This window comes from Cajanus cajan, chromosome 6 (genome assembly GCF_000230855.2).
Source record: "Cajanus cajan strain Asha chromosome 6, NIPB_CcT2T_4, whole genome shotgun sequence".
NCBI classification, from domain to species: Eukaryota; Viridiplantae; Streptophyta; class Magnoliopsida; order Fabales; family Fabaceae; genus Cajanus; species Cajanus cajan.
Window position 1 is genome coordinate 1,284,004 of NC_138522.1, and position 16,031 is coordinate 1,300,034.

Sequence of the window (16,031 nt, forward strand, 5' to 3'; positions counted from 1 at the left end):
GGGAGAAATTCTATGACCCCGAGGTGCTCTTTTGAGGGAGTTTCCTTCACTGTTTAATTGGTCTGAAGTTGGCAGTGAATTTAGACCTTGCAATTAATTGCACCTAAGACAAAAGCTAGAAACTTTCTGTGGTTTTCTTTTGGTAAAATTCTCTTTCCCTGGACTTTGTGTTGTTGTAGATGATGAATGATGGTGATTGAGGTGTGGCTACAATGGGGTTTCATGGGAGAAATTCTGTGACCCGAAAATACTCTTTTTTATTATGAGTCATTATTTTTTTGTCATTCATTCAATGTACCTACTCTGAATGTCCTCGTTGTTTGTGTGGTTTAATGGTTGAGTTATGAGCAGTTTCTACTTAGTAACTGAACTTTTACTTCTTTGGGTTTAGGAATAGGATTTGTGGTGTTAATATTTTTTTACCCTTCTTTTGAATCCAGGTGTTGAATTCGAATTTGTGTGAATCTTGATATCTGTGTCCTGTTTGTAAATTGTAATATGCTAATATCTGAATCCTTAGAGAGAAACCTTGTCTCCTACCGTAGTTCACTTGTTCCTCACGTGTGCTGAAGAATATATGTATCATGTAACCAGCCTTTTTAAATTCAATCAAGTTTTTGAGTACAAAATTCCTATACCAAAGGTAACATGGGTTAGTGTCTCGGTATGTCTAAAGGGAAAGGAAAAAAGACTGAGGGAGCAACATGAGGTGCCTGTGTCAAACTTAAATAAGAACATTTTAGTTTTAGGGGCTATTTTGCTGTTTTACGTCCAGGGATTGAAGTTAATGCTGAGATATTTTGTTTGTTATTTGTCTAGGTTTATTTTGTTGGAGGTCTAAGTTATAAGATCTGCAACTATGGATGATAAAAAAGAAAATTTATTACCATCCCCCTCACCGAGCCAGATGTTATTAATTGATGAGGAACTTTGGCGGATGGCTGAAGAGAGGACCCAAGAGATACTATGGACAATTGAACCAAATGTACTATCTGAGGTGAACAGAAAGGATGTTATTGAATATGTTCAAAAGTTGATTGGAGGTTACCATGAATCAGAGGTTAGAAATTTTGATCCATTCATCATATTTGTAAATTTCTGTGGGTGCAGTTGGTTTTCTACATTTGGTTTTTTCTTTGTTGAATGAAGTTGCTTTCTTGATTTCATAATTAATTGAGTGTTCTTGTAACTTTTTCTGCTTTAAATAATTTGTATATAATTAGATCCTTTTGATGTATGCTTTAAATGTTCTTTGACTTCTGTTTAGAAATGATTGATGGAAATTTCTTTTCCTTTTTCCTTTTTCCTTTTTTTCCCTTACACACTTACCCTTTTAAGAGTAGTTAGATTCAAATGTAATTTCATTATTTCTTCTACTGTCTTAACTCTTAACATGATTTTACAACCATGTTGTTGGCTTTTGTATACTTCTTCCATACCTTAGATGAGCAGATTATTGACACCTTCCCCTGTCAACTCCATCTTTTTCATTTTATATTTAGATATCTAAAAAATCCATAAAAATCATGCCATGGAAAACCAGGTTACCATTTGCAAGAACTGTGATCAATATAATCCTGCTTTTGCAGATTGGCTTAACCTTTCCATGCCATGTGTTTTGTTTCCTTTACACTGTGCACTTCCTCTTAGAGGAAAGAAAACCTTTTCCAATTGAAATGCCTGAATTGAATGATATTGAGGTAAATTTTGCAAGTAATTGATTGCTCTAGTGAACATGGTTGACTTGAGGAATTAGACACTATTTTCAAAAGGAAAAAAGCTTCTTTTTTCAAATTTACTGATATTTTTTAAACCATGGTTGTCACTTTAAATTTCAAAAGCCTTTTGTTTTTGGTGCCAATAACTAGTTGAGTTGATTCATTATGTTTATACCATTATATTGGTAATCATAAATGAATGTTTTACCTATTTGTGGATCATCTACAGGTCTTCGCATTGGGATCTTTCCCCCTGAAAACCTACCTTCCTGATGGAGATGTTGACTTGACAGCTCTCAGTCGTGTAGATGAAGAGGAGGATTTGGCTCAAACAGTGTGCGATTTACTTCAAAGTGGAGAAGACCCTGAATACCAAGTCCAAGATGTACAATATATACGTGCACAGGTTTAGAAACAATTTTTTCTGTTTAAACTCTTATAATCAACTTCCTGATTTTTTATATTCAAAATTAATCCTTCTCTGTGTTTGACCTGATCAGAAAGAGTAGTGTTTAATGTTCTTTTTGTCAAAGTACATGTCTCAACTTCATTAGACTTCCTTTTTTATGTTTGCGTGATGGGCTGTAGGTCCCGCTAGTCAAGTGTACTATTAAAGGTATAGCTGTTGACATCTCTTTCAATCAGATGCCAGGACTCTATACTCTACGCTTCTTGGAACAGGTATTTGTATTAATTAACATTTACGCCTAATTGATGTTTTTTGATTTCTACATACCATGTGCTTAACATGTATAAGCTTAAATCTCTCTTGTGGCTTTTTGCGTGTGTACAGTTTATGTATGCTTGAACTTGATAGTTAGGTAGACCTTATCTGTGGTTAGTCTCAAGTATTAGAACTGTATGTATTTAGTGCTCTAATTCTGTGTTTCAGATGTCATGTTATCAATTTATCTTTTTCTGTTCATATTCAGTCTTTGCTAATTTGTTAATTGAAAATAATTTAGGTTGACCAACTTGTCGGAAAGAACTATATTTTCAAACGCAGTATTATCTTGATCAAAGCTTGGTGCTATTATGAGAGCCGACTTCTTGGTGGACACTTTGGCCTGTTAACAACATATGCATTAGAAATATTAGTGTTGTATATAATTAATCGTTTTCATTCATCAGTGCGTGGTCCTCTAGAGGTGAGTCAAGTCTTCCATCACAAATATTCTTTGAACCCTTTCAGCATCTGTATTTATATCTACTTGAAGAATAAAACCACTGAATCATTACTACTAGCAGGTACTCTACATATTTTTGGACTACTACAGGTCATTTGATTGGGAGCATAATTATATTAGCATATGGGGTCCAAGAGCCTTATCCTCCCTTCCAGAAATTGTTGGTATGTGTTGTGATGCATAAGCAATTGGATCTATTTTCAATCTTCACTTCAGTCCTTGATATATCACATCACGCTTGTCGCAGATATACCGGAATGTGATCGGGGTCAGTTCTTGCTCCAGAAAGAATTTCTCCAAAATTACAAGGATATGTGCTCTTCTTTTACCGCAAGGGCATCCGAGAATGTGACCCAAGAATTTTCTGTTAAGAGCATGAACATCTTGGATCCTTTAAGAGATGACAACAACGTAGGCCGCAGTGTCACAATGGGTAATTTTTCCCACCAAAACATCAACGGATTATGCTGAACTTTATTTATTTATTTATTTATTTTATTGTATTTTAATTGCTTTTGAGCATTCATACTTCATAAAGACTAAAGGGACTTGAGAAATTTATGTACTTCCCAGTCTTGCCTCATGGAAAAATTTTTATAGTTGGGAAGATGTTTACACATGGTTTAAGAACATCTACAACTTATGCCAGTGAAAAATGCATCAAGGCTTGGATGACTTTATATATGACGTTGAAATAATAAGAGATTGTGATGTTTCATGACATTGTCTGTTTAAATACAAGTTACAAATATTTTGAGTTTCTCTACTGGAAAATAAAAATGTTACTTTCAGTAAAACTTGTAAAAACACTTCTATGTTTGTTTCCAAACACGCTCTATTTAAAATTTGTAATGGTTACTTCTTTAAATTCATAGTTCTCTATGAGACTATGACTAACTTGTCTATCTTGTTACTTACCTGCAGCAAGTTTATATCGAATGAGATTAGCATTTTCCTATGGCTCAAAAAAGCTCAAGAAGATCCTCAAACTTCCAGGACAATACATGGGTGCAGCACTTGAGAAGTTTTTCCGCAGCACTTTGGACAGGAATGGGAAAGGACAAAGGGCAGATGTAGACATTCCTGTTTCTCCATTTGGCACTGGAAGATCAGAAGAGTCTGTCATCCGTGGAGATTGTAATAGTTACTATGGTGCCTTACAATATATTCAGAAGATTAATGCCAAGCCACCCCTGACTGAGAATTCCAGTTTTTCAATTTCACCTTCTCAGGATCATATCCCTGCACTGTCAATGCAGCAACACTGGAGCATGTTTTACCCAAGCGGCACTGAAGTATATATCCCGCCGGAACAGACACTCTATCATCCAACATACGAAGGAGGAATGTCACGGGGAACCGGCACATACATACCTGACTTGGTATGTTGTCTTTCTTCTCAAATTTTATCTATTTAGTCCTTCTCACAAATTTTTTCATAAGTACTTGCGGGAGAAGAAAACTAGGAAGGTAAAATGAACTGAGCTTCTAGCGTAGTGCACTTAGCTTCTTCAAAAGCTAAAGTGCTTAAGTTGATGATTGCTTATGGAGAAGTTAAATGCATTTTACCTTCTTATTTTCTCCTTATAAGTGTGTTTATGAAGAAGTTTATCCAAATACATGACCTTGTATTGTGATAACACACAATATCATCCCAAAAATGGTTGAACCTTGCAGAATTATAATTGCTACTGGGATATACGCGCAAGGGCGTCTAGGCCAAGGAGATTTGTGTCTCCAAGGCACTATGAATTTCCCACACCACCTGTGAATAATCAACAAGAGGAGGAGGTTCATTCTGAGAAAGACATGAGTGGTAATTCAGATTCAAGGTCATTGGAGATCTCAAGTGAAGATTTCCCCCTTCTTTCAAACATTCCCAAGGCTACACCAGCAACACAAGCCCAAGAGTCTTCACCATTAGCCAAGGCTCATTCTGAGACAGACATGGGTGGTAGTTCAAGGTTGTCTGGACTCTCAAAGGAATACTTCCCCCTTTTTCCAGGCATTCACAAGGCTACAACACCACCAACACAAGTCCAAGATTCCCCTCCATTAGCAAAGGCTCATTCTGAGACAAACATGGGTGGTGATACTTCAAGTTTCTCTTTACTCTCAGATGAATATTTCCCCCTTCTTCCAAGCACCCACAAGGCCACACCACCAACACAAGCCCAAGAGGTTGCTCTATTAGAAAAGGTTCAATCTGAAACACAGATGGAGACTAATTCAAAGTGGTTTGAGCTCTCAAATGAGGATTTCCCCCTTCTTCCAAAGCTTCGTTCTGTGACACACATAGGTGGTAATTCAAGTTCGTTTGAGCTCTCAAAGGAAGAATTCCCCCTTCTCTCAAGCACTCGCAAGACCACCCCTTCAGAGTCTACTCAGTTAACCAAGCAAGGCAAGAGTTCCCTATCCTCTAAACTGAAAAATGTTGATTTTGGAACACTCAGTTACAAGAATTCACAAGCACTTGCAGAACCAAGTTTGTCCACAAAGGGTGAGAAAGGAGATTCTGGTGTTTCACTGTCTCAAGACACTGTGCAGGAAGTTCCGAAGGTGGCAGTAAAGATGGAAGAGGAATCTGCCGAGAGCTATGAGAAATGGATTGACAGTATTTAATGTGGACATTTTCTAGGATATCGAGGATGAACATCAGGGTGGTTCAGTTCTGATGTGGTCATGTTCTGATCAACGAATAAAATAGTAGTAAATATTTCCTTCTTTGTTTTCTTTATATGATGATAAGGTGTAAATTTGGGAGAAACTAGAATAGGTTGCCATTGCCAGTGATAGTCTCAAACTTCATAGGAATAAACATGTGGAAGGAATATTACCATTACTCTAGGAACACAAAAAGACTATGGCATCTCCCTTCTATTTTCTGGATGAACTTGTACATGATAATGTTTAAGTTAAATAAATCTTTTGATGTTTTATCATTTTATGGTCTGCTTATTGTTATGTTTGGATTGATAATAAAGAACGGTACATATTGGATCTGAATATAATAAGATGGAATGAATTAGATTGAAGTGAAATAGAAATGTTATTCTATTGTTTGGATATTCTATAATGACGTCATTTGGGAAAATGGAACGAACGAAATAGATATATATTTTTAATTTCTATGTTATTTGTATTTTAAAAAAAATTATATTTTATATTTTCTTACTTAAATATTAACAGTAAAATAATGTTTTGTAAGAAAATAATTGTAAATTAATGTTTTAAAAAAATATTAACAGTTTTGTAAGAAAACTAGTATTTCAGACTTTTAGTTGGAATGTAGAAAATAAATATTTATTTTATAGGTTAATTAGATTTTAAAGTCTCCTATAATATCCAAAGTTCAATGATTTTTTATTTCCTTTTTTAATATTATTACATTACTTTGCTTCTTCAATCTTTAAAATATGTAATTTTAATATCTTCTCTTATTTGATTATTAATCAACCATCAGTTAATGATTATGTGATATGTTGACATTAACGTGACATTTTATGGTCATATCTAATAGTAGTTTTTTAATTGAGTTCTTGTACACTAAAATTATTTTCTTTTTCTTTTTGCAAATTTTAGCATTAGAGCATTTTGACATTGTTGACAATAATGTAAGAACTGATTTTATACAAGAATCTCAAGAACATATTGTTAACGATAAGAAAAATTGTTTTAATTTTTAATGATATACATACTTCCTTTGTTTTTAATTATGGGGAGAATTTTGATTTTACATATATAAAGAAGTTAATTATTTGTATTAAAATTCATTAATCTTATAATATTTTTCTAAATTATCTTGGTTATAAATGTGTAATAAAGTAGTACAATTAAAGAATTATGTATTAAGGGTTGAATATTTTAGAAGAGTATCATTAAATGAGAGAAAAGTAGTTAAAATTTGTTTATTTGTAAAAAAAAATGTATTTCATTTAGCTGCTTATATACAAAACAACATAAGTATATGTGTATATGAATGTCAATGGGTTAAGGCAAGTACAGGTAACAGACTCCCTTTAGATCCATCAGATAAATATTTGTTTTGTACTCATCTTCACATCCATGTTGTATCTATTAAGCGAGTATTCGTGTATTTTTTTTTAATATTTATGGGTATTCACAAATATTCGTGAATGTTTATTTTTTAAAAATAAATAATTTTTAAAATATATTTAATAATAATTTCTATTTATATTAATGATTTTTTTAAAATAATAATTTAAAAGTTAAAATTTAAATTATTCAAATATTATACAAAATTTTACTAATCAAGGTTTTTAATTTAAAAAATAAATGTAATTGTTAAAGTACTTTATTTTTATAAGTTTAAACAAATTTAATATGTAATTATATAATTGAATATTAGTAAGTACCAATAGGTACGGATATTATGATACCTATACTCACCTCATTAACATGCGGGTAAAGAAAATACTCGTACTTATTACTTGCAGATATTTGTTTACAATATCAATTTTCTATCCATAACAAATTTTGTTTGTGTATACAATTTTTTTTTTCATCAGTGTGGATATATATATATATATATATATATATTGGGTTCATTGGAAGATGTACATTAAGTGAATTAATAACTCAAGTTAAGTTATTTCATTAGAACAAAAATAGAGAAAATTCTTAAATCTTATATGAGATTGAGGGATCCTAAAAGTACATTACGAACCTATAACGAATTTTATTAGAGATGCTTTAATGATAACATAACACTTTGGTAGTAACATAGTGATTGATCCCTACAATAAATTTCACTATTTAAACCAATTGATCACTTACCTTCTTAAATTAAAATTTGAACACCATATTATATATAATATTATTGGATAAGTTAATTGTGTCTTTTTAAATTTCTTATTTAATGTTAAACTTAGTTTAAAATCAATAAATAATAATTTCATTTAAAAAATAATAATTTTTTAGTAAATTAATTATATAATATATTATTTAATATAGTTATATGGAATAAATATAAAAATACAATTTCTTTTATCTTTTATTTCTTTTTTAAATGAGTTAATCACCTATACACTGTCAGTATAAAGTTTTTTTACACTGGCAATCAATCATATCTTTTAATAGTGTCATGTGAATTGCTCATTTAATGAAATAAAAATAAAATAATTTAAAGGATATGATTGGTTTCTAATGTAAAAAACTTTACACTGACAGTGTATGGATAATTAACTCTTTTTAAATTGTCTTTTCTCTTTGGTGTGACATTGGTGGTAGTAGCAATGACATTCGTAATAGTAACGATGATGGTACACCAATTCATTATTGTAACATTATCATCATTGATGTCATGTGGTGGCGACAACGATAGTGGTAGTTATGAATCATTACTCTTGTTGTCGCTCCATCACTGTTGTCGCTAGTAATGTTACCAAAAGTGATGATGATGGTGATTGTAACGCTGAGTGTAGCTATTTGACAAATGAATACTTCTTATACTAAATTTTAAAAAAAATTAACTATTAATTATTTTTATCTATAATCTAAAGAGTAGGGATGACAAATATACTCGTACTCGTGGGTAATACTCGAACCTATCCTGACTTTGACAGGGAATACCTAGTTTGACCGGGTATGGGTATGGGTACGGGTAAAACCCGATATATTAAATCGGGTATGGGTACGGGTACGGGTATGTACTTACCCGACCCGTATCTGTACCCGTCCTCGTTCCTATTTTTAATTTAATACTCACTTTCAATTTAATTATATTAAAAAAATTTAATATTATTTTATGTGTGATTATTTATTATAATATGAGATAAAGAAATAACCTAATTATAATTATAATATGATAAAAAAAATTAAAAATATTATATTTTTTTTACAAAAAATAAAAAATAAAAAAAAATTGACGGGTACAGGTACGAGTACGGATATACACGATACCCGACAGGGACGGGGATGAGAATGAAAATCACATACCCAACAGGTACAGGTACGGGGACGGGATGAGTTTGGCTCGCGGGGACGGGGACGGGTATCATGAAACTCGTACCCGACCCGCCCTGTTGTCATCCCTACTAAAGAGTATAGAAATAAAAAATAAAAAAACCTATTTAATTATAAGTTTACAAAAATTAATGTTGCATTAACAACATTAAAAAAACTTTTTTTTCCTTAATTTTATTTTATTGTTTCTATTTCGTTACTTTAAAAAAATGTTTTAAATCCTTAAAAAAAATATGTTTTGGTTCTATCAGTATCATATGTATCTACATTGTTAAAAAATATTTTAAACTAAAATATTTTAAAACCAAATAAAAAGTTATATATATATATATATAGAGAGAGAAAGAAAGGACTCCATTTACTCCAAGAATAAGTCTATCAAACCTACTTAACTCAACATCTTCTCTGTGTAGAAGTTTTGAAACAAGTTCTTGGTTCCAACATCTTGTAGTATTATCTATAAGGTAGTTGGCACACACCTCTAGGTCACCCTCCATTGATATGATTAAATATACGCACAATTTTTCTCCCTGAGCCAAGGATCACCCTAAATACGAACACCACTCCCATTTCCTATCTAACATTGGGACCCCAAATTCACCAATACTTGGGAATGCTAGATGTTACGCCAAGTGAAACTTAGATTGTGACCAACAATGGCCTCCAAGAAGCACCCTTTGGGAAAATATTTAGCTTTGAGAACTTTATCAAGAATAACATCAAGGTTGGTCATTATATTCCAACATTTTTTTCCCTAACATGGCAAGGTTAAATCCACAAAGATCGCAGAAATCAATATCTCCATAGTCCTTTTTCAACATCAATTTCTCCCACTTCATCCAGTTTAAACCTTTGCCACCATTTCTACTTGAACCCCACTAAAATGAGTTCATCATTCTCTTAAGCTCCTCTGTCAATGTTTGCGATAGTAGGAATGCTCTCATGTTAAGTTGGTATTGTTTGTAGAACCGACTTCATCATGATATCCTTATCAACCTGTGATAGTTTTTTTCCACTCCTTGATTGCACCCTGTGCAATATTCTATCTCATAAATACGTGAACAAGGCTTTCTTTTCCCTTCCTATCATAAATGACATACCTAGATATTATTGGAAATAAAAAAATCTCCTTCTCTTTTACGCACAATAACGATGAGAGAACACATTAAAACAACACCATAAAGAAATAGGAAAAAAAATCATACAAAATTTATTTAATGTGATTTGACCATTCATGCCTACGTCACCAAGATGTTCATTATATATCTCAAAATGTATTACATATTTATTTGAAAATTCTCCTTTCAAGTTTTGTGGGTTAAACTTGAAAATCCCTCCTCACAAATTTTATGGGTGAAACTTGAAAATTCCTTCCTCACAAGTTTTATGGATGAAACTTGGAAACCCCTCCCTCACAAGTTTTTTGGAAAAACTTGGAAAACCTCCTTCATATGACCTCTTCTTTCATTTAAGGTGGTGCCTCTTCTATAGGTTCAGTGGTTCTTCTCATTTCAAAAACCTCTATTTATTGATCTAACATCCTAATATTAAAAGAGGAAACAAATCTCTAAAATAAATATAATATTTTTAATTATAAAGAGTATCTTAGAGATTTGAAATTAAAAATTTGAACTATTTTCCCAACAGATATATACTTGTGCCAAGGACTTTCGTAACATACAGTATGTCAGCCACTACATTTTGTTGTTCATTTTGTACATTGCGACTAAAGAACACATCCTATTTAGCCATGTTAATGGACTAACCCAAGGCTACCTCACACATCTTAAGGATACTTTTCACCTCATTACTTTCCCTCTTTGTGGCTCTAAAAAATAAGAATGAGTCATCCACAAATAATAAATGACTGGTCGATAGAGCTCCATGACAAACTTGCACTTCGTGCAAATCACCTCTTCTTTTTGCCGCCTAATAAAAGCAGATAGCCCCTTAGCTCCTAAAATAAATAGATATGGTGACAATAGGTCACCCTACTATAACCCTTGTCCTAGTTTGCCCAAACCCACTCTTTCATTATTCACGACCATCGAATATTCAATAGACCCCATACACAGAGCCATCCACTTCACCTACCTTGGAGCAAAACCCATCTTTAGCATAATATTATGAATATATCCCAAATCCATCTTGCCATAGGCTTTGTTCATATGAATTTTCAAAGCAACCTCTTTGACTTTCCCTTTTGTTTTGTATTTCATATAGTGTATTATCTCAATTGGAACCACAAAATTGTCATTGATGGAACGATTTGTGACAAATGCTGATTGTTCCAAAGTAATATACTTTGGCAACAACGGCTTCAGTCTGTTTGCTAGAACCTGCGAAAGAAACTTGTAGATTACGCTACACAATGATATAGGATGTAAGTCATTCATTGATTATGAGTTTTCACACTTTGGGATTAGTACAATATTCATCTCCATAATCTATTATGGTAGTACTCTAACTCAAATCCAGTAGAGGCATGCCTAGAATACGTCATTGCCACACTTTTCCCAGAATTTCTAATAAAAAGTTGGATTCATGTCATTTAGACATGCAAGCTTGTCTGGGTGCCTTTGGGATAATGCCTTTTTGAACTTCGCCCTTATGAACGAAGGCAATAACATGCTATTATCCTAGTTAGTCAGTTTCATCTCCACTACATCTATCATAGGACCATATATGCCCTCATGTACAATAAACAACATCAAAATAATCTTTAACAACCAAACATATACCTTATTGATTTGTCGCCATTGCCCCATTCTTCATAATGAGTTTCTTGATAGCATTATGACGCTTCCTTGTTGAAGTAATAGCATGGAAGAATCTTGTATTCATATCCCCTTCCAAAAGCCAAAAAGTTTTGGCTCATTGTTGCCAAAAACTCTCTTCCTACATTAATAATGAGTTGATACTTTCTATCAAGTCAAAAGACAATTTGGGATTCCTCAATCTTTCAAGTTTTAATGTTAACAAATAGAACATTTTTTTAAGAGAAAATGTTTTTGCAAGATACAAATCAGACGAAGTATAAAGACAAATTGTTAGACAAACAATGTGCCATCAAACGAAGTATACGGTCTGACTTCATAAAATCTTAAATGCATATCATTTATAATGACCAACGACTACTTGTTGCATGTCTAATTGATTCCTTAATAGATTGAATTAAGAAAGTTCTTTAGAACTCACAAATTTTTTAAAGAGAATGAAGTTATGCTTTGCATGAGAACTAAGGACAAAAGGATTCAAAAATCACAAAGTAAGTCAACAAAATTCGATGTAGAACTTTCTCCTCATTAACACACGCTACATATGGTTTATTTAGTATCCTAAAGTTGATAAGTAACCTCCTTGATCAGATAAAAAGTGACAATTTGGTGAGATACATTTAATGCAAGCATTTAATGCATCAATGGACACTTCTCACCTTAAGGAATGTGTAACAAACACAAACGAAGCAAGACTATGAGGAATCCTCAAGTGTTTACAACATTCATCTTCATCTGGACTACTATATAAAAAGTTTCATGATCAAAAAGAAAAAGAACTTTTAAGAAAAAATACTTTTGAAAGAACTCTTGTATAAATTATTATTCATTCATTCTTTTTGTAAAAGCTTTTGTTCTTAATTGGTTGTATCACATCTTATTTGTAAGACGAAACAATATCCGTAAAACTTTATCCAGATCTAATTGGTGTTACATGGTTGAGCTCGGAGAGGCTAGTCTGGAAAAGAATACTTGCTTGAGCCTAAAGAGATTTATCTGGAAAAGAATATTTATTTGAGCTTGGAAAAACTTGTCTGCAAAAGAGTACTTGTTTGAACTTAGAGAAACTTGACTATAAAAAAAATATTTGGGTAGATTACTTGAAGAGGCAAATCAAAGAACACTTAGGTTTGAGTCAGAAGTGGTTTGATGAAAGAATATTTGTATCTTATTTAAGATAGTGGAACTCAATCTAGTTGGATTGAGAAATGGACAGAGTCTCGATAATTGAGACGAACCAATATAAAAATATCGTGTTTTGTCTATCTATTCTTCAACACTCATTACTATTAGCGTTACTTTTTCACTATTTGAAAAAGTGTGAGTTTTTTATTAATACTATTTAACTCTTGCTCCTTTTAATGTTTGTCTTTTCTCAACATTTTGGTATCAGAGCTGAGTCTTGATGGGGTTGAGCATCTAATTGTGTTAAAGGAAAAAAAAAATCTATTATCAAAGGCAGTAAAAATCAGTACTTACTAGAAGGAGCTTCTCTTACAAGGTTTCTAGCCTTTAATAGAGATAAATACTTGTATTGATAAGATGGGATTCAGAATAAATTTATTTTTGAAATAATTTCATCATTGTACTTTTACCGCGATCATAATTTCCTCTTCATTATGAGTCTCACTAAATATGTAAATGCCCTTTAATTGGTTTGAATACAACCCCTAATTCTTGCGTCTGTCATTACTACATGATTCTTTCAAGATTGACCCCTCCTCCTTCGGCCATTATGATCCACCTAGGTCTTTGCCACATCACATATCAACCCTTAATGTCAGACCTCACAACCTTACATCGACATCATTCGTAATAGAAAAAGCTCATCATAAAATTTCTCCCTATGTCCAAGCTTACCACAAACATTTCAAAAATTTCTCAACCGTTCATACTTAAAACTCACAATCTTCCATTCAACCTTTGGTTTCTTGATCTTCTCAAAGATTTTCAGCGGCCTTTTGATATCCACCAACACCCTAATCCTCATATACCTCTTCCAAAAACTATAGTTGTTTTTGGAATTGTACTCCATAAAATCATCAGAAAAATTCCTCAAGTGTTTCCCTACTGTCATTATCATAAAGCCCACAAGGAGATCATGAACTTGTACCCAAAATGGGATATGCAAAAGCAGTATTTGACTAGGGATAACATCAACCTTGATACTCCCAAACACCAATAAATGATTATCGAAGGACCGTGACCCCCCTTGTAACACTGTATTCAAATTCACCATGTGAAATTTTTTTAACAAGAATAGTCGTATCTCTACTTGTTAGTCCCTTAGCCTCAATTAACTTAAGAGGGGGGGTGAATTAAGTTTACTAAATTTCCTCTTATAAAAAAAAACTTTTCCAATTACTTCTTTATCAATTTATTTCGTTAGGCAAATTTGAATGTAAAGAATAAATAATGATGCAAACTACACAATTATAATTAATAACGAAATTAAAAGTGTAGGGAAAGAAAAATTGCAAACTTGATTTTATACTGGTTCGGCCAATCCTGCCTACATCCAGTCCTCAAGTCTCTCACTTGAGATTTTCACTACTCTTGTAAACCTTACAAGAAAATGAATCCTCCAACACCTCGGAACTCCCTTTCCTTGTGTTGAGATTCAAACACCAACAAGGAGAAAAACCCTTTCTCCTTTACAGATCCAATGATCTATTCAGAATTACAGAATGACTCTCTTGAAGAGTGGATATTACACTTTCATGATCTTTGATGAACTCTTTAGAGATTTTGCAAATGATTTTGGCCAAGTGATTTGTAAAGATAATTTTTCACAATTGAGTTCATCACATTTCTCTGAAAAATTATATGTATTTATAGACAATTGAATCTTGAGTTATGTCTTTTCATGAAGAGTTGTAACTCTCTATAATTTTTCAGAAAATAGGCTCTGGTAATCGATTACAAGACTTGGTAATCGATTACAACGGTTTAAGTTCAAAATGTTTGAAACGTTGTATAGTTCAAATTCGAATTTTGAAAATTTCTCTTTTGGTAATCGATTACAGTCAGTGGTAATCGATTACCAGGGAGCATTTTAACATTTTGAAAGGTTTTCTTTCTCTGGTAATCGATTACAGCAAGTGGTAATCGATTACCAGAAACATGACACTTGTTTTGGCTTATGAAAACTTAAGATATAAAGAGCTTCTATTTTCCAGTTAAAAATATTTTTGTTTAATCTTTTGAATACTCTTTTTGCTTTCTTTTCAAACAACTTATTCTTATATTCAAAAGTATTAAGTTTAGGTTTTCTTGAAATTCTTATTTTAATGGCCAAGTCAAATTTGCAAATTCTAACAGTTCATTTTACATACTAAGTTAAGCAGTCAAGACTTATCTAGTTATTACTTGAGATCTTGCTTCTTGATCAGCTTACTTTAACTTGACCTTTATTTTCTTCAATGTTTTGCCATCATCAAAACTTTGTGCATATTTTCTTCTACATTCTCCCCCTTTTTGATGATGACAATTCACTGTAGAGGGAAAGAAAATAAAACAATATATTTCGATCACTCCCCCTTAAACTCCCCCTGAGTAAAGCATTGATTGAAGTTCCTTTTATTTTATAAAAGGAGTTGTACTTATGTTTTGAAAAAGATTGTTTGAAGTTCCTTTTATTTTATAAAAGGATTTGTACTTATGTTTTGAAAAAGATTGTAGAGATCAATGTTTATATTTAGAGATTTTGCAAATGATTTTGGCCAAGTGATTTGTAAAGATAATTTTTCACAATTGAGTTCATCACATTTCTCTGAAAAATTATATGTATTTATAGACAATTGAATCTTGAGTTATGTCTTTTCATGAAGAGTTGTAACTCTCTATAATTTTTCAGAAAATAGGCTCTGGTAATCGATTACAAGACTTGGTAATCGATTACAACGGTTTAAGTTCAAAATGTTTGAAACGTTGTATAGTTCAAATTCGAATTTTGAAAATTTCTCTTTTGGTAATCGATTACAGTCAGTGGTAATCGATTACCAGGGAGCATTTTAACATTTTGAAAGGTTTTCTTTCTCTTGTAATCGATTACAGCAAGTGGTAATCGATTACCAGAAACATGACACTTGTTTTGGCTTATGAAAACTTAAGATATAAAGAGCTTCTATTTTCCAGTTAAAAATATTTTTGTTTAATCTTTTGAATACTCTTTTTGCTTTCTTTTCAAACAACTTATTCTTATATTCAAAAGTATTAAGTTTAGGTTTTCTTGAAATTCTTATTTTAATGGCCAAGTCAAATTTGCAAATTCTAACAGTTCATTTTACATACTAAGTTAAGCAGTCAAGACTTATCTAGTTATTACTTGAGATCTTGCTTCTTGATCAGCTTACTTTAACTTG

At 32.2% G+C, this 16,031-nt stretch overlaps 1 protein-coding gene across 3 annotated transcripts; it reads left to right on the forward strand.

The window, feature by feature from the left end:
• The first annotated feature begins 1 nt into the window (after nt 1).
• Nucleotides 2-5,852, forward strand: LOC109797664 (uncharacterized). 3 transcript variants are annotated; one of them, XM_020357771.3, is made up of 9 exons: nt 2-142; nt 820-1,060; nt 1,948-2,124; nt 2,307-2,399; nt 2,684-2,866; nt 2,967-3,069; nt 3,153-3,338; nt 3,830-4,287; nt 4,583-5,852. In XM_020357771.3, exons 2-9 carry the CDS (start codon nt 860-862, stop codon nt 5,525-5,527), a joined length of 2,346 nt encoding a protein of 781 aa, XP_020213360.1. In that variant the 5' UTR covers nt 2-142; nt 820-859; the 3' UTR covers nt 5,528-5,852. The 3 variants fall into 3 exon arrangements, with proteins under 3 accessions (XP_020213360.1, XP_082932602.1, XP_020213361.2); XM_083076476.1 differs by lacking the exon at nt 2-142 and having other exon boundaries at nt 510-1,060; XM_020357772.3 differs by lacking the exons at nt 2-142; nt 820-1,060 and adding an exon at nt 1,224-1,700.
• The last annotated feature ends 10,179 nt before the right edge of the window (nt 5,853-16,031 follow it).

Bases quoted from the DNA above. Each gene is read 5' to 3' on its own strand.
- LOC109797664 (XM_020357771.3), top strand. From the start codon at position 860: ATGGATGATAAAAAAGAAAATTTATTACCATCCCCCTCACCGAGCCAG. The intron at 3,339-3,829 runs GTAATTTTTCCC...ACTTACCTGCAG, and splicing joins AGGCCGCAGTGTCACAATGG to CAAGTTTATATCGAATGAGA. The intron at 4,288-4,582 runs GTATGTTGTCTT...TGAACCTTGCAG, and splicing joins GCACATACATACCTGACTTG to AATTATAATTGCTACTGGGA.